Source organism: Sander lucioperca, chromosome 8 (genome assembly GCF_008315115.2).
Source record: "Sander lucioperca isolate FBNREF2018 chromosome 8, SLUC_FBN_1.2, whole genome shotgun sequence".
Classification (NCBI taxonomy): Eukaryota; Metazoa; Chordata; class Actinopteri; order Perciformes; family Percidae; genus Sander; species Sander lucioperca.
The window spans coordinates 19,225,458-19,252,570 of NC_050180.1; the positions used below are offsets into that span (position 1 = coordinate 19,225,458).

At 40.0% G+C, this 27,113-nt stretch overlaps 1 protein-coding gene across 1 annotated transcript; it reads right to left on the bottom strand.

The window, feature by feature from the left end:
- Nucleotides 1-1,360: 1,360 nt before the first annotated feature.
- Nucleotides 1,361-26,236, bottom strand: LOC116047025 (follistatin-related protein 1). Its single transcript, XM_031295514.2, has 11 exons — nucleotides 26,022-26,236; nucleotides 25,854-25,910; nucleotides 11,752-11,853; nucleotides 11,459-11,588; nucleotides 9,259-9,291; nucleotides 8,743-8,873; nucleotides 6,662-6,780; nucleotides 6,157-6,269; nucleotides 5,308-5,418; nucleotides 5,092-5,186; nucleotides 1,361-2,358 (listed from the first exon to the last, which is right to left on the bottom strand). The coding sequence occupies exons 1-11, from the start codon at nucleotides 26,022-26,024 to the stop codon at nucleotides 2,317-2,319; spliced, it is 936 nt and encodes a 311-aa protein (XP_031151374.1). The 5' UTR covers nucleotides 26,025-26,236; the 3' UTR covers nucleotides 1,361-2,316.
- Between the last annotated feature and the right edge of the window lie 877 nt (nucleotides 26,237-27,113).

The window sequence follows — 27,113 nt, forward strand, 5'->3', positions numbered from 1 at the left end:
GCTGAAGATGTGCATAGAATGAGAAAAAGGGTAGGCTACAGGATAACTGGGTTCTTCCCAATGTATTCAGATCTATCCATATGCCTGTCACAGCTCTATTCTGTTCATGTAACTCTAAGGGCACATTGTAGAGGTGGGGGAAGTGATATTTACTTAGGCTGAGTAGACCTACTGTAGTTTTTGAGGAACTGGTTCTGACTGCTATAGTTACCAGATAATGTAGACTTAGATTTTATAATCAAAACATGACACATATGTATAATGCACTGTGACTGTTAAAACGACTAGATAGCCTATATATGTGGAAATAGGCTTTGTGCCACCTGGACCAGCTTAATCACTAGCCTATATAGTTTACCATGATAAACCTGATAATGCATTATGCCACTGTCTGGCCCTTACAACAAATACTAGAGTAAGTATGTAGCCTAAATGTATATCTATTTAGCACTTTTCTAAACAAAATTTTAAAGTGCTTCACAATACAAAGCATTTAGCACAATATCAAACACACAGGGGCAACAAAATAAAATTAAGAAATAACACAAAATAAGCAAAAACATTAAGTTAAAAAAAGCAAGGCAATATAAGTGAGTCTTGATAAGTTTTGTTAAAAAATTAATTTTAATAATGTATTAGTGAGAGAAACTTTTAGGGTTTCGGGGCAAAGACAACAAATGAGCTGTAAGCCGGGGATGGGAACATCCTGTACACATTGATTAGCTGACTGGAGAGACTTTAAATCACTTTGTTTGCACAATTGAGGAATGTACTCAGAGACTTCACCATGTAGCGCCTGATACAAAAATATTGAATTCTAATGGCAGATAAAAGCATACATGTACAAAGGGACAAAGCCGTGTTGTGGTGTATGGTTTTTATTGGCATACATACTTATTCCTTACAGTCTCTGCACTTCTAGTGAAATATAAAGATTTGGCTTGAACCTACTAATGCAACTTTCACACAGACATTTATCAGGGATAGAGTCACAAAGCACTAGTTTACTGCTAAACTTCAGCAAAGCACACTCATTCATTCTATGCCACGTGGCATAATAGCCTACGTGCAGGCAAAGGTAGAGACCTACACTTTTTGCAGGTCTAAAGGCACTGATTTTTTTTTGTCAATACTCCCAATTTAGGATACAAGATTTTTAACAAATAAACACATTTAACAAACCAAACTACCCTCAAAACACACACACACACACACACACACACACACACACACACACACACACACACACACACACACACACACACACACACACACACATACAATTAATGCACTCAGTTATTGATGCGTCTACGCTACTTTAGCTGACAGTGAGGCTAGTCCTTCTGTAAGAGTGATTTTGAAAAGCACAGGTATAGTGTTGTTGCTGGGTCCAGAGTAATGTTTTACCTGGAGAATTTTGTACATCATTCAAACACTTCATCAAGACTTTGGTTTTAGTTTTCATCATGCTATATATAGATCAGGTCTCATCTGGGTGCAGTTGTGCTGCTCCACATTGATAGCTGGACCACTATGTCTTTAGTCTCAGAGCACCAGAGAGACTTGCCTGAGCATAACATGGGAACAAGATGAGTTCCAACTCAAGATAAACATACTGTACATAGAAGCAAACTATTTTGCAGCAAAATTATTACTTTTGCAGTAAGATACAAACACATTTCAGGCTTGTGATAAACTAAAGCCTAAGAAAGCTAGACAGAAAGAAAAGAGAAGTGCATTGGTCATGTAGTGGCCTACGGTGGCAGTTCTGAATGGCAACAAAATCAAAATCACTAGTAGCTATACCCTCTTATCCCAGCTTCTTTAAGCAAGCTGCTGATCTTGAAACCTATGAGGGCATGGAAAAACATGCTGCACCAGGTATCAAGTAGTCAGCTATCTCTGTACTCCGACAACTCTCTCATTTCAACAGGTGGATTCTCCTAGCTCCTTACTTCACTACCTTCTCAAACAATGACTTCCATATTCCAAAACAGTGACAACTTGACAGTTTTTTTCATAATAACTGTAAAAATATAAGGACTGTAGTAAAAATAGCCCCAGGGCTAGTGTAGAGGCGCAGTAATACAATCAAATATGACAGTACTGAACACAAGGGAATCCTATAATACTCTTTGATAGCCCCTGAATCTAACAAACATCAACACATACACTTAAACATTGTAAAAAATGTATAATAATTAAAATAGCAGAGAAACATGAACAAGTCAGTCTAATATCAACACATGGCCGCAAGGTCAATCAAGTATGGAGGAAGGGTGATGACATGCATCCTCTCCTTCATTGCGTCCTTTTTTAGGCCTCCTTTGTGCTGGTCTTCATCTTCTGAACTGTTTCCTGTATTTCAAACAATGAAAAGAGTTGACAGAAATATTTGTATAAGTATCTATAAGCTTTTTTGTATTGTTAACATTTTTGGAAGAACACATATCACTTGAATACTTGATCCATTAAAAGCAACATTGTATTTTGAAGCAAGGTCCTTATGACTGAATTTAGCGTACACCTGGTCACCCCAAACTTGTTCCCACAGAGCATTTGTTTACAATGGCAGTATAAGCATGCCCTTCTGGAGTACAGAGTACATGGCCTTGCTGACTCAGTCATGGCCTCAAGCCAGAGCCCTAGTCCTACCTTGTTAGCCTCATACTCTCATTCACACATTTAAGCAAGCACGTACACACAAGAGTAGACATGCCACAAAAATATCATGAATGTAGAGGTTCCAGAAATGTATATAGCTTGTCAGGTCAGGTTTTAGAACTTGGTTCTAGAACTTTACTTTTGGGCTAGAGAGGTTCTAGATCACTATTATTTGTTTAGAGAGGTACTAGAATGAACACTGGCAGCATTATTCCAATTTATTCTACTTCGTTTAAGAATGCTTGATTCTGATTGGCTGGGAGGAGGGCATTAACCCGGCAGATTGCCCGCTGACTGAGCACAGTGTCATCAAATAGTAGATCAATACGCCGCTTGTATTTTTTTTCTATCACAGAAATTTCAAACATGAGGTCCATTCTAAAAATAAACCTTCTAAAAAGGTTTCTAAAATGTGTCGGAAATCTATCGGAGGGTCAGTAGATACATAGTTTCGCAAGCGAAATACAATGTAGCAACTACGTTATTAAACTAACGTTAGTGATCAGATGCAGCCTTGTGTGGTTACTAATGAACGTTAGCTACAGTTGAGCTAACGTTATGGACAAATTCATTGTCAATTTTAATATATTTGGAGTAGGGAAGACATTTGAGTACTGGTAAAGAGCGACGAGGACGACGGAATGACAAAAGAAAAAGACAAGGCCCAGGGTACCCGTTTCCGAGTTCTGACAGATGAGGAGCTGCGTACAATTGAAGACGGGGCCCTTGAATCAAACACAAAAAAGGCAACTGCCTTTGCTATCAAGGTTTTCACCGAGTGGAAGAGCCACCAGAAGGATAGACTGACTCAGTGTGTTTGTTGTTGTCAGTTGTGTGGTTGCTATAGAAACTAATTAGCTACAGCTGAGCTAACGTTATTCTCCGTAGTTCTAAAGGGGACTACTTTTTGAGGGAGATGAACTCAAACAGAGTATATATTTGATAAGCATGCAATACGAATAAGAAAAAGCATAATTATTAAAGTATTTGAATTGTTTTTTTATGTTGGCAAGGAAGAAGTAGAATAAACGGGATAATCACCTCAAGGCAGGGCAATAAACAGTTTGATATGCCCGGCTTATCAAGGCATATCAAATTGTTTATTGCCCTGCCTCTCTGTGATTATCCCTTACATGTCCTAGGTGATACCAAGTCCTTTTAAGGCTTTTTATGTAGCCTGTGTTAACTATCATTGTTCTACCACATAATAGGCTATGTAATACCAATTTAGCATTGCACTCCTATAACATTGTCGGACTCACGATGGACGGTTGAAAAAAATAAAATAAAATCAAAGCAGCAAAACCAGACATATCGTTTTGTTATTCAACACATTCTTCTTACTTGTCAAAACCTGGTGCCGACATTACCCACAATGCAACTCGACCACCAACAGTTGGGCTACAGTGGTCTGGTAAGCTCACTTCTTTCTAACTCCACACCGCCAGATTTTTTAATTTTTAAACTTTTAGTCTTCAGCCCCAACCGGAGCTGACTTATCACTTCAGCTAATTTATCAGACTTCACACAGCTCCCTTTGTAGCCATAAAAGGCTTGATACAACTTTTTTCACATTAGTACTTCACAAGACCTGTAAGCATACTTTGATGTGTAAAGTCGTTTGTGTTCCCCTTTAAGACTGCTAGATGCTGGCTTTCCTAATTCCAGCAATGTATAATTCACTCTCAAGGCCTTATGCGCCACAAGGCATGAAGAAGATGGCAACAGGTAACATAATTCACTCTTAGGAATAACTGATTATATAATACATTATGATTCGTAATCATCCACACAAAATCTTAGTTAAGGACATCCCTATCAACCTTTCTAAAATCTAAAATAAAAGGGAAAATGTTGGTGATCATTTTTTCTGCCATCTGCCTTCTATTTCATATCCATTTCATAGTTTTATTGACCTAATTAAAAAAAAAACATTTCTTTATTTCACAGCTTTGGATTTACTGTTTCACTTTTCAAGCCAGGAGTCATAAAGCTGCTGATACCCTGGCTCACTGAGCTATGTTAGGTTGGTACACACAGAGTCACATAAAAATGTACCCCTACCAATTCCCATGTGAATTATTTTGTGCTGGCTAAGCAGTTTGATTCAAATGATCTTTGTCCAGAAACACATCGCAAGTAATCAACGTTATACCCTGAAGGAATCTAAAAACAGACACTTGTTATGGCTCATGTCAGTGATATTTCATGGATCTCATAACCAAGCAGAATCTTATGAGCAGTGGGTAGTGATGGAACTTTGAAATACACTTTAAAAGATGTGACTAAGGCTAGGTGTTTTGTCCTTTTCTGTAGAGAAATCTTGAATGTACTTCTAATTCTGATTTATGTTGACTGATTGATATGATGAGTATGTTACATTTTTTTTTTATTGTTTACAGGGGTTTTCAGAGTACAAAGACAGACCTGATGCTTGTTGAGCTCAGCCACACGGAGGTTCCACTCCTCCTCAGTCATCTCCGCCCCAGCATCTGCTGACTCATCCACAGCTGCTGTTTTGTCTAGACAGATAACAAAATTGTCAAAAATGGCCATGGGGCAATTGTCTTAATGTGTGAGTGTGTGAACAGAATGATCTAAAGAATAAATAGCAAAAAGGTCACATATTGTATTTCAACTCACCAGTGCAGGTCATAGCAGTGCAGACCCAGTTGCCGCATGCACAAACACATCGGTTACACTCTACTTGAGTCTCTGCTCCGTCCTCATATGTCTCATCCTCCAAGGCGCATTCTGCAGAAAGACACATGGCAAAATATTCAGCCAAGACCACAGATAATAGACTGTTGGCAGAATGATAATAGAAACAGCATTACACTGTAATCCATGACCTAGGTTGTCAGCATTTCAAAATACCACATAATTCGTCTAGTAGCTTCATTTGAAAGTCACAAGTTTTAGCTTACTAATCAAAAGTCAGCAAATCCACCAACAACCCCCGCTAAGCAGAATTTAAAGTAAGCATGTGTGTCAGAGATAAAAATAAATAAATAAATTCAAGACATTTTCACATTCAAGATGTGTATCATCCTCTTTCAGGCTTGAAGGTCTTGATTTCCATGACCAAAGAAATCCTATACACAAAGTCAACCGTGTGTGTGTGTGTGTGTGTGTGTGTGTGTGTGTGTGTGTGTGTGTGTGTGCGTGTGTGTGTGTGCGTGTGTGTGTGTGTGTGTGTGTGTGTGTGTGTGTGTCCTTGAGTCTGGACAAGCTCAAGGGTTCAGTGCTCCATAGCTAAATATAAAAAAAAGTTGCCTCTGCTTCCTGTGAACTTTGTCCCAGATATATCAACATCACATGACTGAGCAGACTGAAGTGAAAACTCAAACTAGTATGAAAAGCAATTTGAGGCATTTCCACAGTTTGCTGGGTGTTGGGATTGCCTGAGTGAGTTAATGTCAATGTATCCATACACTATATCCACCGGTGTGTAACTTTATGTGACATCAAAATACACAAACAAGTACTCACTCTTCTCTGGTGGATTGAAGCCAGGCTTCAGGCAGTTCAGGAACTCATCAAAGCTCAGTTTCCAGTCGGCGTTTTCATCAGAGAGCTCAATGAGGGCATCCACACACAGGCTCCTGGGAAGCACAAATATACATGCAAACATTGAATAAATATCAGCTGGTCCATACAGTGGCAACAGAACATTGCTGAGAAAATAAGCATACAGAAGAAATGATAATTGGTTTAGAATGTTATATCCCACGGAGCACAGGTGTTTATGCCAGCGCAGGCTCCCATAGGAGGCCTTCAGTAAAGTTTGCACTGTTTAGATAGAGTTCAATGACTTTCGCTGTGTAGCTTAAAATAGCACAGCAGCACACAGATTTGGATCTGTATGTGCAAGCATTACCACCGATTTATTTTCACAGAGTTTAAGGGAAGAATGCAAACAGTAGCCTTTTTTACTCCACCCTGCCCTCAAAAACACTCTTGTAAGCATGCAAACCGACAAATAAAACACACTGACCTGAGCAGCTTGTTGCTCTCCTGGTCTGCATAGGACTGCAACTCCACAACTGAGTCATTCTGCTGGATGAATTTGAGCAGCTCTGAGGAGTCCAGCTGAGAATCACCATTGTCATATGACTACAGAAACATAAGAGAGACATGAGACATGAGAGAGGCACGGTTAACGGTATGTATGTACAGTAGAATATGAACAATAACACTAACATTTCACAATTAACTTTTAGACTGCCTGATACAAACATTACACAAACATCTTCATGGGTTCCACTATATTGTGATCAATTTGTGTCATGTGCATGGAAATATTACTAATTGTTGTTTCTGATGGACAGGTCAGTCAAATGGGTGTGGGAACATGAAGAATTCTATTCATATAGTCATTTTTGGCATGCATCTTTATATGAATGTGTATTTATTGCTCATATTCAATTAACGTAACTGCTTATTAACCTAAATGCTCTGTAATACTGTCTCTGTAAGGCGACTTAAAGGAGACCTATTATGGTTTTCCGTATATCTACAATGTTACAATGTCGGATGCATATATTAAAACCCAAGTGGGTCGATTGCAAAAAACTCCAGAATTTAAAGTAAAGTGAGACCTCTTCCTGCAACTCTCCATCTCCCCTCTTTGTCACACAGGAAATGCATACGCAGAACAGCCAATAGAAAATGAAAATGACCTGTGATTGAAATTTGATGGCTAGATTTTCTATAGACTGAATACAGAGCCAGGAGGAGGCGCAGAAGTCTAGTCTGGTCTCTCAGACCACTTTAATTACAATATGTTGAAAGATTATTATGGAATTATTAAGAGCCTACCACAGCTTTCAATGTGGCCAAAGCTTTAAATAAAAAGTTAAACCTGTTTGTAAAAGGTACCGACAACGTTCATCGTTTCATTTATCCACCCTAGATCTGCTCTACAAACGGCTAGTCTTCTATTTATATCTTTTTACTGTGAAACACGAGAGCGGAGGATATTAATGATTGTGTGGAGCTCATCATTCTGCAGTTTGACGCACAGTTGGTGTCTCTGGGAACGGCAAGGATTGGTGTTGGATTACGTGTATAGAGCAACAGCTTATACATTGTTCCACACTAGCGTCCTATAACATTGCATTTTATCTGTTTTTATATTCTTTATTGTTTTCAACTGCTCTTTAATGTTTTATGTAAAGCACTTTGAATTGCCCTGTTGCTGAAACGTGCTATACAAATAAAGCCTTGCCTTGCCTCTGTTCATATCTGTCTTTCCATGCCTTACAGTTTGCAAACGGTACATGACTAAACTCTCCGTTCCCAGTTCACTAGCGAGCTGAGCTGAACGTTCAGACATTGTTCAGTCATTGAGTGGGTTACTACAGTCAGAGCTCCGGTCAAGCACTGAACGATTCAGTCTTAGAGGAGACTCTGGAGATCTGGAAATGCTGACTAATCAGAGCAGACTGGGCTTTTTCGGGTGGAGGGCTTAAAAAGTCAGACCTTCTAACAGAGCATCTCAGATAGGTGCAGCAGCCATGGGCAGTATGAGAAAATAAAGTATTGTTGAACATTAAAGCATATAAATATGTGCTAGTAGAAACACAAAGTACAAGTATGAACCTGAACAGTATATAATAGGTCTACTTTAGCCAAGGCTTTTGAAATAGTTTGGCAGTATATAGTTATAGTAATAGTTGGACCTTGAGACCATGAGATGCTACATAAAGTTAAGGGTAAGTATACTCTCAAAATATGCAGCATATTTGTATGGTGGGAAATTGCTGTTTACACAAACTGTTCAAAAAAATCTATCTGCTCTTCTGCTTTAATGGCATTCATGTCAGCCCATAAAGCAGCAGGGGTCCTCCTCTGCAGGACCTCATTAAACTGAATTATAACCATCAGCTGACACGCTTGAAAAGGTCTGCTACATGAATAATTCGACACAGCTTTAAGCATCAGGGTGGTTGGAGGAGGCCTATAAATATAAATAAATACACTGGGGTATTCTGTATAAAGAATGGTGTAGGATCAATTGTGTGCACTAATTGAGACCAGGGTCCATTCTGTCCTGTTCAGAGAAAAGAAGCCCACCTTGAAGTATTTGAGCAGGATGTCAGAGAAGTTGGATCCCTTGGCAAACCAGCCATCTGGGACAACCTCAGTCTGCAGCCACTGGATCACACGACTCCTCAGCTCATTGCGGTCAGCAGCGTAGCAAACCACTACAGGATTGGGAACATATCCATAGGTCAAAAGCAATAATAACTAATCCAAAGGGTAAAATTTATCTTGCAAGCTATATCACAATTGACCCCTGTCATTTAGTGCATGCGTCAGTATTAGCATTTTCCTTAAGTCCTTTCCTTTAGACCGTACAATTCAGTTATTATCATAATAGCCAATCTTAACACCACACCAACCCATAACCCATCTGTGAACCATGGCTCAAATCCACGGTCTCACTAAAATTGTAAACACTTTTAAGTCTGCAGAACATGAATATATACTGTACATATATGCAATACAACCCACACACACACACACACACACACACACACACACACACACACACACACACACACACACACACACACACACACACCTCACCTGGGCTGGCAGCTGCCTGCTCTGCTTTCTTCTCTACAGGTGATTAAACAAGAAAGAAAGAATATAACATTTGAAGCAACAAAAAAAAAAATCAATTGAACATTGTTGACTTGATATAGATTATTGGAGATAAACTCTGGCTGTCTCTGAGCACTTGGCCAAAGGTCTGCAGAGGAAAGTATGACATAACTACTACCACTGGGAACATTGAAAGTTCACTCAAGATAAGATGCCAATATTAGATGCATTAATAGATAAGTTAAGGCCAGGACAGGAGTCTGCAGTGATGTGTGCGTGGCCTTATATGTTGACTTTTTAACCTCACATATCAGTTTAATGAATATTGGCTAGTTCAGAGATCACACAACCAGTTCAATAAAATGTACCTTCCACTAGCCAGCCTAGTGGAAGGGGGGTTCTTTTTTCATAAAGTAGACCTTTTTGCAGTTTTTCACTCATTTAGTATTTGATTATGAGGTTCAAATACTTCATTTCGATGTTCTTGGCCTTACAGATTTTGCTATGAGTGCATAAAGTTAGTTGCATGGATTGTTTATACATTAGACCTTAGATTGTTACATGTTGCGTGCCAGTTAACACATTCATAGAAATGGTGCTTAGATCATTTTTATTTGGGGGGGATTCAAATTATTGACAGTTGTTATTTAAAAAGACACTTGTTTATTATAACATGGATGGATTACATTACACTATGGACCTTTGGCAGTGGGGGGGTCTTTCGAACCACCCGAACCCCCCGGTCTACCGGTGTGTGTACAGTATTATTAGCACTAGACAGGTTCAATCTAAATCTAATCTAAAGTGTGGTCTGATAAAAAATGATAGAAAATCATGATGGGATAATAAACGTAAGAGCTTACTGTCCACATTGGGCCATTGCTGAAAGAACCAAACAATAACAATGTTTGGCTTTAATATTTGAGCTTCCACCGTGTATTTGACCCCCGACTCCCCAATACAGAATACTGAGGATACTAAATCTGATACGCCATATTGGTATTGGTGTCAATACTGACCTTTACACCGACCAATTTCCAATAAATGCAGTTTCTTAGTCAATGGCCTTAAAAAATTATTCAAAATTTGTTACTACCAGTAAGTAACTAACTACCAGTTAGATCAATTCAGTCATGAAAGGCCCCCACCTCAGTTTTTAGTTCCAAAGAAGTCTGTGGTCTTATATTATCTTACAGAAAAAGTATTCTATTGAGTTCTATGCAGTGAGATATATTACATTCGGAAAAAAGAGAGCATTGGTACTGAATCAGTGCTGGGTCACTGGGTTATCAGGAGAAAAAAACTTTGTCCCTACTCAAGTGTTGTTGTAAGTCTGTCTTGCTGTCACCCTAACTACACAATTTTGGTAAGGAATCAGAAAGCAATAGCAGTAAAAAGGGTATTTTTAACCGCTACACGGTTTCTCAATTATTCAATGTAGCTAGCATCACTGTATAAAACATGTTTAAAATATCCATCCAAGGCCCTCTCGTCTTCTATCCTATTCAGATTTGGCACCTCCTCTAGACAAAGTGTCCTTGACTATCAGAACACTTTGTTGGCCTTGATAATAATATATTTTTAATTATTAATAACATTACACATAACATAACACTTGGAGGTGTAATTTACTGGGATTGTAAAAGTGACCCTGTGAACAGCTGCTCATAAAACTACTACAGAGGTTGAGAAGGAACTTTCAATCTAAACTTTTAGGTTAACATAGATGAGAAGTTGTTAAAAAAAAAAAAAGGACATCAAAGGACTACAATTCAATGACCACTGGGCAAACTCCATCTGCTGAGAAAGATTGTGTGATACAATGGAAAGCTTCATAAAAACTCCTAGTGGACCCTGTGGTGAGAGAAAGTGACATATTGTTTGCTCATATCTTGTATCTGTTTATCCAGTACTTAGAGTGACAGACACATATGTTACAAGACAACCATGGTGACCAGAGGGGGTCCCATTCTATCCGCCAGCTATTTATGGATGGTGAAGCACTCAAATGCACTGGTGTAGCCTTTCCATATTTAAAACAGAAGCTGAATGAGCCATTTGTTAATTGCAAAATGATACATATACAGTACATATGAATTACATAAACAGTATAGGTGGCTGTTCTGCTAGTAGAGAAGTTTTATCATGATTTAACCAAAATGTTGTGTGCTGCTGCTCGTACCATGGCAGTGTCCATCATGGGCCACCTGTATCTTCAAGCCAGTTAGACAAGCATCCCTGTGGAGCTCACAGTGATTCCTGTAGGTCTTACCATTGCTGCCACACACTGACCTCTTGTGGGGCTTACAGCTCTGGAGAGGGAGAGGGAGAGGGAGAGGGAGAGGGGAGGAAGAGATGTGAAAACTAGGGGAAAATTGAATCTCATGTCTTTTTTTTCTTCTTACATTACCACTCCTTTCTTGTGTGAAAGTAATGTCACATAGTCTCTGTAGAGCTGCACACCCCAAAACTTACCTCTATACACAGACAGCTGGGCTCCCCTTTCTCTGTAACTGCACACTCTCTGCCGGCCCCACAGAACACATTGGCACACACTTTGCTCTTGCTCTGCAGCTCCTGAAAGAAAGTAAACACATTGTTGGCACTTTAGAAATAGCATTGTAGCAAGATATCTCAAAAACAGACTTCAAAGAAATTTAGTGGAAAGTTAGGCCTGGGGCAAAAGACGATTTGCCTAGATTTTTGTTGCCATTCATAAAGAACTACTCTCTTATAACCCCTGAATTGTGTCATTCCCCCCTGAATTACTTGGTCTAACACATATTTATCCATAGATATTCTCCCTAAATATGTACAGTATTTCCATCATTTGGAAATACATCAACACCTTTTACACCACTCCTCCTTTCCAATTTTTTTTTATTTTGGTACATAATTTAATATACTTGCATAACTCCAAATCCAACTGTAAGTGTGGCCTATTTAATATAAATTGCTTCTTGGACCGTTTAATTTTAGCAAATTTAAAAGATGCATGCACATGTCAACTCTGAGCCAACCTTCAAAGATTGATGACATTTCCCCTCAAGGTGGCGCTACCTCACCAACATGATAAATTAAAATAGCCATGACTTTGTGGTCTATGCCTTTGACTCACTTGAAACACATTGCATCCCTGTGCAAAGTCTGAATATTCTTGAGCTTGACTTTAGATTCTCTAAAAAATAGGGCTGCAATCTTACCTATCCAATCTTACCTTACCTATTATTGTGTATTTCAATTTAGATCTGCATATTTTAAAGTTTAAACATTTCTGTTGTTAAAGTAACAGATTATTATGATTATTATGCTTTCCAGTAAATGCCTTATCCCTGTTCATGTTTAATTGCATGTCCTTTTAATGAAGGTCTCTGGAGACCCACTTATGTTACCACTAATGTTGCAGACTAAGTTCAAGAAGTGACAGCTGACCATACTCCACTTAGAAAAGCTGATGTCTTTAGAGTGGATTACACAAGGCAATGCTTCAAATTAAAACAGATGTAGTGTTGACAACAGTATTATCTCTGTGTGTAAGTGTGCTAAGGGAAACAAAGACATGATGTAAGCATGATGAGACCTTACAGGACTACAATCAAACTGTAGTTTTTCCAGTACATTTAGTCTAATTTTCTGTTGTTGACACTTGCCTTTGTTTCTTTGTCTTTTGTTTGTTTGTTGAAAGATATCGCCAGAGGACTTGCCAAACATGGAGTTCACTAGAGCTACAAACCAACCAATCACAAGATGCCAAGTGCAGCTCCAAGAGCTGCTTTATGACCCTCATTACCTCCTCCTTTCCTTATCTGTGTGTCTTTGTATAAGTGTGTGTGTGGGTTTGTGTTTGCGTCTGTACAGGGTGTTTCCACATCTGGAGTCTGAGCTGTTTTCCTTTGGGCCCATTCCCATGCTATGAAATCTTTTCTCCTCCCTGTTTTTCTAGACTCCCCTCCTCCTCTTTAAGCCGCTGTTTCCTGTAAGAGTGGACCGAAAGTTGGCCCTCTGTGCGAGCGCACGTGAGCTGGCTTTCAAGCTGCTGTGTGTGTTTGTGAGTTCAAGGTCTGGTATTTAGGTTAAACTGATGCTGGATTCTTGTGACCTAACTCTCATAAGCTCACCAATGATAGAATATAACAAGATGGATGCAGGACTGGGAGAGGGGAGGCAGTCACATGCAAGCATCACAGTGCAGCTGCTTTAACCCAAAGTGGTGAGAGGAGAGGGTTTGGTTTTTTTCTATGCATGCTTTAAAGACACGCACACACTTGCACTCCAAAGTTGAGGTCATGAAAATCTTCAAAGCAATCCCTGTGGCTTTGAGCATGTTGGACAATTCAGTTTGTTAGACACAGCTGGGCTAGGAGTCTGTTAAAACCTGTAGAAACCTCCGATGAGAACATGAATAATGGATGAGCTGCTTCGGTGAATCTGGTATAAACGTAGAGCTCTGTCTGTCCATCTCTCTCCGAGTAGAACCAGCAGAGGATCCCTGACATTTAGCTCTTTTTTTCCCAGATGATTCAAGTGGATTGTTGCTATGGTGAGAGCATGTACAGGCTCCTGTTGTGGCAAGATCACAGAGGTGTCAATCAAAAGAGGCAAATGGAACGAAGCCCCATAATAAGATCACAGCAGAGCGTGTTGTTCAGAATTTATGATTGACACAGACTGTAGAAAACAACCGACAAAGTGACTGTAATGAGACCCAACCAACCTTCAACAAACCAGGAACAGGAGGATGCCTTATGTGGTCATAAATCATGCCTGCAAGGAGCCTTCATTGTTGCGATGAACAGGACGGTGCAGCCATGCATCATCATTGAGTACATTAACCTGGTTTAGATTATAATTCGGGATAAGGCCTTTACATGGAACCTAGATGAAACTGGTAAAAGCTGTCTCGCTGTATATATCATTCTAACTCTATCCAGGTTTCTCTGACATATCCTTGCCACTCATTCCGGGAGCTAGGACAGTAGAAATATTAGCTATTAAATGTTAGGTATTGGTATTTTTGTATATGATGGCTAAAAAGTAACAAGAAATAGCAATACGGGAATGTAAAAGGTATGTTTTAGGTTTTAGGTGAAGACACAATGTAACCCCTACAGTATATATTATCCACCAGAGAGCTGACCAGTTGTTCCACTCTGTACATATCATGGTCACAAAAACAAAAAAAGGCTTTGACATTTTGGGAAACACTTTTATTACGTTTCTTGCTGAGAGTTAGATGATAATTTCTTACCGCTCTCAGATCTGTTCGCTAAATATGAAGCTAAAGCCATCAGCAAGTTAACTTTGTTTAGCATTAAGGCTGGAAATAGGGGGAACCAGCTAGCCTGGTTCTGTCCTACGGTTAAAAGAAATCTACCAACACCTCTAAAGCTCACTAATGATATTTAGTTTGATTAGTCCATAAAAAAGTAAAAAGTAAACCACAATTTGCAGTTAAGGGGGTTATGTGCCACACTATTTGTCGGGAGCAGTGACTTCCTGGAGTCTCTGCTGGTTGTCTGGTGACATCACAATTACATTAAAACTTTTAGAGGTGCTGGTAGGCAGATTTGTTAGTGTTGGATAGACTCAGGCCAGCTGTTCCCCTGTTTATAGTCTTTATGCTAAGCTAAGCTAACCGACTGCTAGTGGTAGCTTCATATTTAGTGTACAGTCACGAGTGGTATCCATTTTCTCTTGGCAGGAAAGCAAATAAGTGCATTTACCAAAATATTAAAGTATTAATTTAAGATTACCAGTTTTAGAAATGAAAATTTTAAAGTTGAGAACGCTCATTCACCCATGGCATACAGTCATTAGTACTAGATACAGTAAGGTGTTTAAACACCACAGTATCCCAGTTTATATCATACTAACAACATATTCAGGTGCCTCAAAACCAAGATATGGGGTTATTTGGGTGTCAGAAATTAAGATGATAATGAAGATGTTTACATGACACATAAACACATAACCATGATTCTCCACAAACCCGACCATGACTGGGATGCTTAAGCACATGTAAACACACCCATTAACCCAATCACCATCAGAGAAGACAAAAAATGTACAAACTCAGCACAAACGAAAACAAACAAACTCGCTGTGGGTGTCCTACATAAATGACATCAATTTTTCATTACAGCCAACAAATGACGCCATTATTTATTTCTCTCCCATTTAAAACCAATCACAGGAGCCAGAGCTCTGATAAGTGACTGGTGAATCATAACAGATTAAGCAGAGACCTTCATACAGAAAGCTGCCTCAAGCATAAAACTGATTGTATATATATACATATTTCACAGCTCATTTTCCTCGACTCCTGGCCCTTTTCTTTCACATTTTCAGTTTTTTTGTAAGGAGGTTAAACTTATTTAAATTTTTAAAGAAGATAAAAAGATTTTGCGTGATATTTCTCAAAACCCCTAAGCGCATAATTTAATTTCCCTATCTCAGTGTGGTGCCTCTCAATTCAAGTCTAGTGTACTTTTATTTCTCCTCTGCTGTAATTCTCCCTGTCTTGTCATATTATTCTCAGTGCCATGCCCTTTTACGGCTGCAAGACACGTCAGTGATCCGAGACCAGTTTTGCAGAGCCAGACAGAGGAAAAATGTGAGCAGAGAGAGGAAGAAGAGGATGAGAAAGATGTGCAGAGAGTCTGACTATTACTAAGAAACAGGTAGATGGGGAAGATACAAGAAGAGAGGCAGGGGTTGTGTGCGCTCTGAAGTCAATTTCTCCCCTGCACTGTGTTGAATGGCTTCATGCTGAGGCAGACTGGAGGTAAAGGGCAATGTGTTCTCGCTTCAGTTAAAAAATTAAAAAGCCTATTTCATCTTCTTCTGCTGATAAGGGTGCAGGCAGTACAACAGCAGCAAGGCTAAATCTGCACACACTAACACATGGAAAACACATCTATTTGCATGTCTTTCTGCATCTGTCCATACAGCACACACAACAGTAGAGTAATAGAGCCTATCCGCCCTTAAGTGTATGTTTTGTGTTTTGTGCATGTGCGTATGTGTGTATGCGTGTGTGTGTGTGTGTGTGTGTCTGTGATGCTCCATTGATCTAGCAGGCCAGCTTTTTTTCCTGTGGGTGTCACTTTAGAGCCACTGTGAATCCATTCCCACAATGACACCTGCCCCTCATTAACATAGAAAACATTGATTTACGGATTGTAAACACCCTGACGTGGATATACCTACAGTGACAATGGACTAATTGATGTTACTTGAAAAATAAATAAATAAAATAACTACATTAAATATTGCATTTAACCTTCCTGTTAATTAACTATACAACAATATGACTTTCTATAGCAATCAAGATCAGTTTAATCAGCTTGATCCGCTTACTGGGCACACAGAGCTTCATTTAATGCAATCCAATACAACAGCCCAGCAGTAAATCCTGTTCATATTGAGGATTTCTTGAGACTGCGTTAGAGAGATGTTGATTCAGCGCTATGCTTATTGTGGAGGGTGTACTTTCCAGTGCTGTTGAATTGTACTGCATTATGAAAAGGTGAAAGGTGGTTCAGCTTGCGCAACAATAACTGAATATAATAAGCTTTATAAAGATAGGATTTGTTGCAGGGCTTTTTTGTTGGATTCATTGAATGCAGCTAGATGTATCTAGTAAACTGGCAACTCAGTGTAAAAGATAAGTTTGACAAAACATTTTCCTCTTTCCCCTAAGGTAGAGCAAGCCTGGTAAGTGTTTTTATGAATAAAATATTATGCTATTTGACTACTTGAAATATTAAAATAAAATGGTCCCAGAAGGATGCAAGAATATGGACAAGTAATGCGGTTTCTATTCATTCTGGTCACTAGCATAAACCCGAGAAAAAAGCCTTTCCGTTTTTACACTCAGAACTGCTTCTCCCTCAGTTTTGTAACTAAATAAAGTTTCAGATTCAACAATCTGAATGGAAGCAGTTAATCATGTTTTAATTTTATACCAACTGAATGCAAAGTATTAAACAATTTAAAAACTGCTCAGATGTTTTATGTGGTAGCTTATCCCCCAAAACTCAGTTATTCATCAAAGAAATTATATTTCAGAAATCATTAGAGAGTTACAACAATGATGCTGACATGAGCAGATGAGGCAGGAAAATCGAGGCAGGCATTAAAGCTCCCAACTGTGTCCTGAAGGCATCAATCTGTCTCAATTTAGAGATTTTTCTAGCTGGCATTTATAATCAGCAAAGCTTTGTGCTTAAAACAGAATTATAATACTGAACACTATTTCATATGGTTGTCTTTACAGGTACTGGGATATTATGTACATAAGGCATGAAAGGAATAGTTTGATATTTTGGGAGATGCACGTATTCACTTGCAGAAAGTAGAGAATATGAATACCACTCTCATGAATGTTAATATGAAGCTACAACTAGCGTAGCTTATCATAAAAACTGGAAACAATAAAGCAGCTAAATCAACTAGCCTGGCTCTATAAAGCATACAGACATGACTGTGGTATCAATGTTCTCCAAAAAACTGTTTCACCAAAATGTTGAACTATTCGTTTAAGTTGTGTGCAGTTTGTCTTGAGAATACACATGTACACTGTAAACCCGAATGCTCAAAATAATTAATTAGAATAAGTACTGTAAACTTAAAATGTGTCAAGAGGTTCTACTAGGGGTGGTACGGTTCATGAAAAAACATCCGAACCGCTCGGTTCGCATGTCTCGGTTCGGAGTGTGTGTGTGTCGCACGGTTCGTCAGTACACTGTTAATGTGCACTAACCACTTACTGCCGTAGTGCCCATTTTCGACACCTATGTTAAAACACTAACTGGAAACGACGAGGGGGATGAGCAACATGAACGCAACACATGGCAGCTGATTGGACGAACGCATCACGTGGTTCTTGCTGCTCCCGAATTTCAAAACAGACTCTGGCGTCTCGTTCTGAATACCATCTCATATTTTACGAAAATAGTTCACCGAAAAGTGTTTCTGAAAACATTTTAAGCGAGAAATAGGCCATACAGTTGCTGAATCTGTCTGTTTTTTTGATTGACAAAGGTCAGTTTAAAAGATTTTCGTCAGATTTTGAGAGGCGCCGAGCAGAGTGCTGCAGGTCACGTCACATGCAGAAATGGTGGGAGAGATAAGGAAGGCTGCCCAGAGTTGGAGGATGCGCCAGCGTCGTATATAGTCTGGTGTGTGGGAACATTTGGGATTTCATGTTACCTATGATGACAGCGGAAATAAAACAATAGATAGAACTGCCACTGTATGCATGTATTGTGCAACATGCATTCAATATGCTAATTTTAGCTATATATCATATGCTGAAGTATATTTCTGGAGTGTTAAAGATTAAAAGAAAAAATAACAAGAACTGTACAGAACCGAAAACCGTGACCCTAAAACCGTGATACGAACCGAACCGTGGATTTTGTGAACCATACCACCCCTAGGTTCTACTTACTTAAAACTGTTGAGTGCCAGTAGCATATACTATCTTTTGAGTTTAGTAAACTCTTATTTTTTGAAGTCAATGTTGTTGAGTTACGGTTAATTAAATGACTGAACAAGAAACCAATAAATATTGAGTTTAGTGAACATGAAATACTGTGTTTTTATACTTAAAATTATTCGGTTAAGATAATTTAATATTTTCGAGTTGCATATACTGATAATATTTGAGTTGGCTTAATTAGTACTTTAATTTACTCCAAATATTTAAGCTCTAACAACCTCAAACTTTTGAGTTTATAAACACCTTTTAGAAGGTATATGTGTGTGAGAAACGTCATGCGGCTGAAAGCAAAACACTAATAGTGTTTGTTTTTTACCTACATTACACTGATTCCATGTATTTCACTACCGCGACACAGAGTCTCAGACTGACAGATGGACAGACAAATGCATGCACAGCATGGCGACTTCTCCCTCACAGCCTCAAAATGCAACCTACTGTTTGACAAATGTGTAAAGGAGGTGAAATAAAATGTGAAGGTGAAGGATGTAGACGAGAGACAGAATCAAGAGTTAGGGGGCGTACATTCCTCAGCTTTGTTTGGCCTCAGCTGGGGTCCGACAGAGTTCGTCTTGAGCCAAAAATCTCCTCAGTATCTAGGTCAGAGAGGTGCCCCTGCTCTCCCCCATCCCCAGCATTTCCCGCTCTCCCCCTGTGTTGTCTCTCCAGCTCTAGATTATCTAGATTGTCCAATGCTTGTCAGCTTAATGAGACATGGGCTCATGCCAGGAGCAACGGGCGGACAAGGAGGGCTCAAACCAAACAGCTTGTCTCCGTCTACCCATGAAGACCTTCCTCCTACGTCTCTTTACCCTCTAACCAGGCCTTACCAGAAGAGAAGTGTCCTTTAAGGAATTCAATACAAGCTTGTGACTAAATCCATCACACAGGGGAGAAACATAACAGACTATCATCATCTCCGGTTTTGAATCATTAAAGAAAGCTATAGCATTTGCCCTCAATATTTAGGCCTCCATTCTCAAATTTCTTGCATTTTCTTCCATCTGAATCTATTCAACTGTACACTTTGTACATATCAAACCGGATTCAGCCTCATTTCTTCTGTACTTGACAGCCTCTTGAGACCAGACATACAAAAACACTTATTCAACACCCCAACATGGCATGCTTCCTTTGAACTGTCTGCTTAGACTTTCATGGATTTATATGACAATAAGCGGATAGTGGAACTGGCATGATGTGTCCTTGGAAAAATGAGGCCAAAGTAAGACTAATTTGAGTGTGTAATAAAGATATGAGCTCTTTGTAAGAGCTCTATGGGTGGTCTCAAACACTCTCTGGGGGGCCAAGTCTGAGATTAAACCTGCAGAAACAAAGGGACCCTTAGTAAAAACCAGTTTACACTGATCAGCCTGTTATTATTCCCCCTGTTTCTTATTCAGTGTGAAAGGAATGCACCAACGGACAGGATGATGTCACCCCAGTCTGCAGCCTCTTATTTTACACCCACAGGCCCCGTTATTCAAGAGGTGAAATGTATCTATTATACTATACCCTGAAAGAACCAAGAAGAAAAAGAAGAAGAAATGAAATGAAGAAAGATAGATAGACAGAAAGAGACTGAAAGAAAGGAAGGAAGAAAGAGAGAAAACTGAGAAAGTGAGAGAGATAGAGAGAGACGAAAGAAAGGCAGGAAATAAGTCACATTCTGGGCAGAGACACATCTGCTAGCAGTTAAAATGTCAGCGGAGAACATAAAATGCTATGAACACAGCACCACCCCCAGCCTCCCCTCCCCTGTGCACCCTGTTGTCACACTGCTGGGACAAAAGTGTCCCCTGTCTCCACCACCTGACCCACGGCAATCCCATACAGAAATATCCCACCTTTATCCATCCAATCCTCTAAACATCTATTTCTCTCTCGTTATCATTTCCTGCATAAAGTACCGACTGTGCTTTTTTTTTCTTTTCTCTTCTGTTCTACCTAATCTTACCTAATTTCCCACAAATTCTTTTGCCCTCTTTTTCTCTCCGTTCACTTCGCCAACTTTCCCTTCCCTCTTTCCCACCCCTGTTCTGTTCTGGGCATTTTTCCACTGCCAGGAAAGGAGAGAGGAAGGGAGGGAGGGCCCACGCTAGGCTAAGGCCAAGAGAATGAGTAGATTCCCTGCCCTCTTTGAGGCCAGTATTGGGGCTAACGGCTGGAACATGTTTGTCGAAGGAAAAGGCTCATTTACCGACTGGAGAATGTGTTTAGTGTGTGTGATGCCATTTAAAATCTGTTCTGAGACTTCAACCTTCATCATGTCAGACGGTCAGTGGGGCCATGATGATACATCCATACAACTTAATCTGTTTCTTAATTTGTCCCATAGTCCCGTATGCCTGGTTCAACTTTGACAAATAAGCATGAGATGGAAAAAAAAAAAAAAAAATGTCAGGATTTAATTAGAGCTAAAACGTTTAGTCAATTAATTATTTAATAATTAGTGGATGGACAGATAATTAATCGGCAACTATTTTGATAATCGATTAACAGTTTTTCCAGCAAAAATGCTAAATTTCCTGGACAAAGCATGAAGGTTTGTTGCTTTTCTTTGTTGTGTGCAATAAACTGAATATATGGTTGGTTTTGGACTGAAGATGCCACCTCTGGGAGATGGGAAACAATGAACATTTCTTACTATTTTTTTTTACATTTACAGACAAAAAGATGAATCAATTATTCGTTTGTTGCAATCCTAAATTCAGTGTCAATTGTGCCTAAGCACTCAGTAATCATATTAATGTATGTACCTTGTGTGTTGATCATATTATTAAATCATTTATTTTTGGTACTTCTACTTAGAATTTCTCATAAACAAGACATCTGAGGCAGCTCCATTCGCTAAATAAAGACAACGATATGTGGTTGAAAGCTCACGTAAGCTAGTAAGTGAAGCTTTGAGCTTTGCTTATTGTGTTACTGTTCTCAAAGGTCAGGATTGAACCTCCATGCTCAAACAATGAAATAGTTTGGGAGGGAAACTAAATGTGGTGTATGAAATCATGATCCCCAGCCAACACAAGTCTGACCTGAATCACAGGGGCTATTTTTCTGAATTTTAAGTACTATTATTTTTGATACATCTTGCTAATAATACGTGTGCACTTTTACTTAACAAACTTTGTCAATGCAAGACTATTACTTGTAATGTTGTACAGGGTGGTATTGTGACTTTTACTTAAGTAAAAGGTTAAAAGTAGCAAAGTTCTTCTTCTACCACTATCATACAGGACAAAGAAAAGCAGCAAATCCTCACAATTTGGAGGCTGAACAAGGGAACGTTAATTGATTATCAAAACTGACTCAATCAATTAATTGTTTCAGCTCTAAGACTGAAAGGGTACCCAACATTATTAAATCACTCACCAACTGAAACATTATATCAGGTGTAGTGTAGTTGTAGTTTGTTGTAAAAGTCTGTTACACAACACACACATGGTGAGTAAACTTACATTCTTCCTGCATGTCTGCTGTGTTATAGCACACATCTCAGATCACATGAAAATTAAATTTGTTACATGAACCCCTTCATAGTTAAAAGCTACAGCAGTTGTTGTGTTAATGGTAAAAGAAATGTAACAGTGACATTTGGAGAGAACAGAATAATATCTCATCCCACAGTGACCCCGTTTTCACCAAGCAAACTGCATTTCAGATGCAGGGCCTGATCTCAAGGTGCAACCTCTACACAGGCTGCTGGATACAGGACGATGTCTGGTGGAAGCAAATGGGTAGTATAAGTTTTTGACAATTTATCGTATCAGTAAACTGTAAAGGCAATTTTAAAAGGAACTAAAACAGTGTCAAACAATTATTTAACATGTCACACTAAAGTTGTGGATTTATTGCCTTTGGCCATGAGCTACAAAGAGGGAAACAATGGGAAATGGTCACCTTTATAACCTGCATTCAGGAGGCCTCTTTTCCTGAGTGAACTGATTCAAGCCTCCGCACCTATACGTATGTTTAACTTTTAGTACGTATGAGTAAGTTAGCATGTTACATATTCATTATCTCTTACTCACAACCCCTTGAGTATACTTCCGTGCTGCTCTTTGTCATGTGTGTGTGTGTGTGTGTGTGTGTGTGTGTGTGTGTGTGTGTGTGTGTGTGTGTGTGTGTGTGTATGTGTGTGTGTGTGTGTGTGTGTGTGTGTTAATTAATGTGTGTAGTGCCTTTGAGTACACAGTGCTGGTAATGATAAGACACCAGTACAGCTGGTAAGCTAAATGAGGACTCCTTTTAAGCCAAGCCAAGAATGAAGAGAACACACTGCAGGGACATGAAACACAGTACACCCCCTTCTTTCTGTCTGACTACACAAGTCTTACCTCACCACAATCTCCCCTGCTATAATTGCATAACTGTGGCTCCATCTCCTTTCGGTTTTACATCACTCTATCTCACCACCCTCAACAATCCCTGCGCAGGATCCATGACTGGATGTTGGGCTACAGTAATTAGAGCAGGCTGATACAGACAGAGGACACAGCGTCCCCTCATGCTCATGTTCCCTCCACCTGGGCAGATATTTTTAGCCCACCTTGAATGAGGGAGAACAGGCATCAACATGGCAACGTGGCGAGGTTCAAGAGAGGCTGTGGCTCAATCGGGGTCGGCTACAGATCCAGTGCCTCAACAGGGGTACCGGCGTCTTCTTCTTTTTCTCCTCTTCAATCTGTCTTCCTCTCAACTCTAGGACTGTCTTTAAGGAGAGGAGAGCTTGTCTAGCTGCCTTGTTGAGATGACTTCCGCTTGACATTTGTGTTTAAGATCCAGAGCTACTGCAGATAACTAAATTAACCACTGTGTCATTCCACCCTGTCACAGCGAATGATGCAGTATAAAACAATAATACTGCATGCCATAAAAACAGAAATATAAACACTTCTCTCTCTCTGTTTATATGCAAGTGTGTGCACACGTCCCCAGAGGCTGCAAACTCTTATGACTTTCACTACGCCTGCATCTCGACCTTCTTTACATATCAAGCTCCCGGTATGTTTGAGTAAAACATCAACATTTTATTCACAAGATGCATATCTCTTTCCTGTCTGCACTCTCTCTCTCTCACACACACACACACACACACACACACACACACACACACACACACACACACACACCAAACCATGGCCGCACAACGCCTCTGAGCGGCTTGTCATCAAATGCCGAAATTTGTCACCTCTGGAAGTACACAGGCATTCCCCTTCATAATAAATCAGGAGTTAGTGTCCAGATTTTAATACCCTGCACTCACGCCAGAGAATAAACACATTAGTTCTCACACACACACACACACACACACACACACACACACACACACACACACACACACACACACACTCCTGTTTTCATCAGTTTTTCTAGCTCTTTTATGCAGTAAATCTAACACCTATACATAACCTAAATACACACCCTGCAGGCTCATCAGATCCAGCTTTGCTCCAACTTGTTGACCTCCTTTAGACAGCACACTGGAATTCCAGTTCAGGCCCTTCCCACGACAACAGGACATATATTATCAGGGTAATTACCTTTGGAGAATAGATGCCTTTCTAATGCCTCCCCATTAACTTTGTGGATACACTCAACAGACACTGTTGTGTGCTCTGTCTCCACCATGCCATACCTCACAGATCACGACCATGAATCCAATAAAGGCACACACAATGGCACATTTTCTAGCCAGCGGGCAAATGTAGGGAAAGGTCAGCAGGGAGGACCCGCATGTCAGGCTATGAGTGATGTCGTGGCTGTTGAGTCACTAATGTCCATCTGCGTAAGGCTATAAAGATAGACTAGACAGCAGACAATTAGTTTATCTTGTGTTTCACATTTGGCATAGCTGTTTAAAAAATATATCCTCTAGGCTACAGCTATTCCCCCTGTTTATTTCCTCAGCATGCAACTGTTGTTCAGGTCAACAGCGGAGTCAACACAGAGCCAGGTGTTCAACAGCTGTGTCTGGTGAGATTAAGACCATTAACCACCACCTGGTGTGTGTGTGTGTTTCTTTTTCTTAAAGGAATAGTTTGACATTTTGGGAAACACACTTATTGGCTTTCTCACCGAGAGTTCGATAAGACTGAAGTGGTCATCCCTCTGCGACATCAAGCCAGCCTATCTAACAGCACATTATCTCTGTGTTTACTCAGAGGTTGGACTACTTAGCACTGTAGTGTGAGAGCCATAAGGTGAGTATTCTCACAACTCTTGAGAACACTCACCACCCCAATGTACACAGACAAACACACATGCTCTCTGACTGACCACCCAAACACGGTGTTTGCCATTAGAACAGCTGCCAGTCGGCGGAGCGTTTGGCACCGAAGCATCCTACAATATTGATGATGAGGGCCATCAAACCCCAAGGCGAGCAGGGCATGTGAGATATTCACAAACACTAGCAGCTCCTTTCCTTTGTTTTCACAGCTGTCTGTCACTCTTGTGTTGTTCTTATGGCAGCTTTTGCTGTGTTCTTCACAACTCCACACCAAAAAAATTAACTAGGAGGAGCATTTCTGGTGTGGTCCAGCAGGACGCAAAATGTGAGTGTTTGTTTCAGGTTACAGCCAAAGAAAAAAACATATACATGCCTATCAAACTGCCATCAATATGCACAATATCTGTCAGGATTAAGAATGATATCCCTATTTCAAGAAACTGTCCCAGTGGCAATTTAGTTAAACTGGGAGCCGATTTGTCTCCACAATGGAGCTCATAATTGCGCATGAGTGGTAACAATAATGACATAATTGGTTCTCTTTAAGAAGAGAAATACCATAACAAGCTATAGGCTCTGCATAGTCATCTGTAAATATCTGATTTATACCCCAGCACCGTGTGTGTCGGATGATAGTGACTCAGACCCTTTTCCAGATGTTTTCTAGCTCGTCTAGCTTTGTGAACAAAGCTGCTGTTAATGTTACTCCATACGGATAGCTTCGTACAGAAAAGTGTTCAGTACATATTTAAGGCATTATTTGGTACACATTTGAAACCACACAAAAAAGGATCATAGTTTAAGAGTAAAAAACAAAGCCGTTTATGCTAAACTTACCTCAGCGTTAGAGACAGCCACGGCCAGCAGAAGGAGCACAGCGACACTTCGCAACATCTGGACACGAAAAAAGAAAAAGTAAGAGTTTAACACTTCCATCCGTTTCCACACCAGTTCCTCAGCAGGTTAAGGAAACTTGAGGAAAATGCTACTTTTAATGTACGTTACCATTTCTGTTAAAGCTCCTCGGCTCGGTTATGTACACGGAGGAGGAGGAGGAGGAGGAGGAGGGGAGCTGGTCTGGATGTTTGTCAGGACGAAGGCGAGCAGGAGATCCGTGATTTCAAGAAATTCGAGGAGCGCTGAGGAATTTGTGCCAGCCCGTCAGTCTCTCCTCCTCTCTCCGCCGCGGCCAATCAAAATGCCCAGAGACCTCCGAGGACAATTACACAAGCGTAGAGGGGAGGAACCGTGTGTGTGTGTGTGTGTGTGTGTGTGTGTGTGTGTGTGTGTGTGTGTGTGTGTGTGTGCGTGTGTGTGTGTGTGTGTGTGTGTGTATATTCTTAGTAAAACCATAGTCCCCTAAAAAATTACCTTTTACTACTAAAGGGTCGTAATGGCTGCTGTGTCTGTGTGTGTGTGTGTGTGTGTGTGTGTGTGTGTGTGTGTGTGTGTGTGTGTGTGTGTGTGTGTGTGTGCGTGTGTGTGTGTGTGTGTGTGTGTGTGTGTATTCTTAGTAAAACCATAGTCCCCTAAAAAATGACCTTTTACTACTAAAGGGTCGTAATGGCTGCTGTGTCTGTGTGTGTGTGTGTATGTGTGTGTGTGTGTGTGTGTGTGTGTGTGTGTGTGTGTGTGTGTGTGTGTGTGTGTGTGTGTATGTAGGTCCATCATACCACATTAACATCCACCACGATCTTAATCTTAGCCTATATAAGATAGTCTACTGTAAGATAAATTTGCATGCATCCTGTAGTCCATTTTTCTATATCACTGAAAAAATACAAGAATTATCAAGACATCAGGGTTTTTTTTGTTTATAGTTAAATTCCCTAATGGTCAGTTTGGTTTCACCAGTTAGGTAAAGCTGCATTATTGCTTTTTTGGCCCAGTAGGTGGCAAAAGAACTTCAAACCATGCTGACAGATGCACATCCTTAAGGCTCAGACACACCAACCCAACGGCCGACCTTTGGCAGAGAAGGCAGTCGGACTGACTGCCTCCCCGAGTTGGTCAAAAAAGTGCCTCTGAACACACCGAAGCCACGCCGACTTGAGTGTACGTTCTGCGGGTGCACAGCAGCAGAATGTAACAGCAACA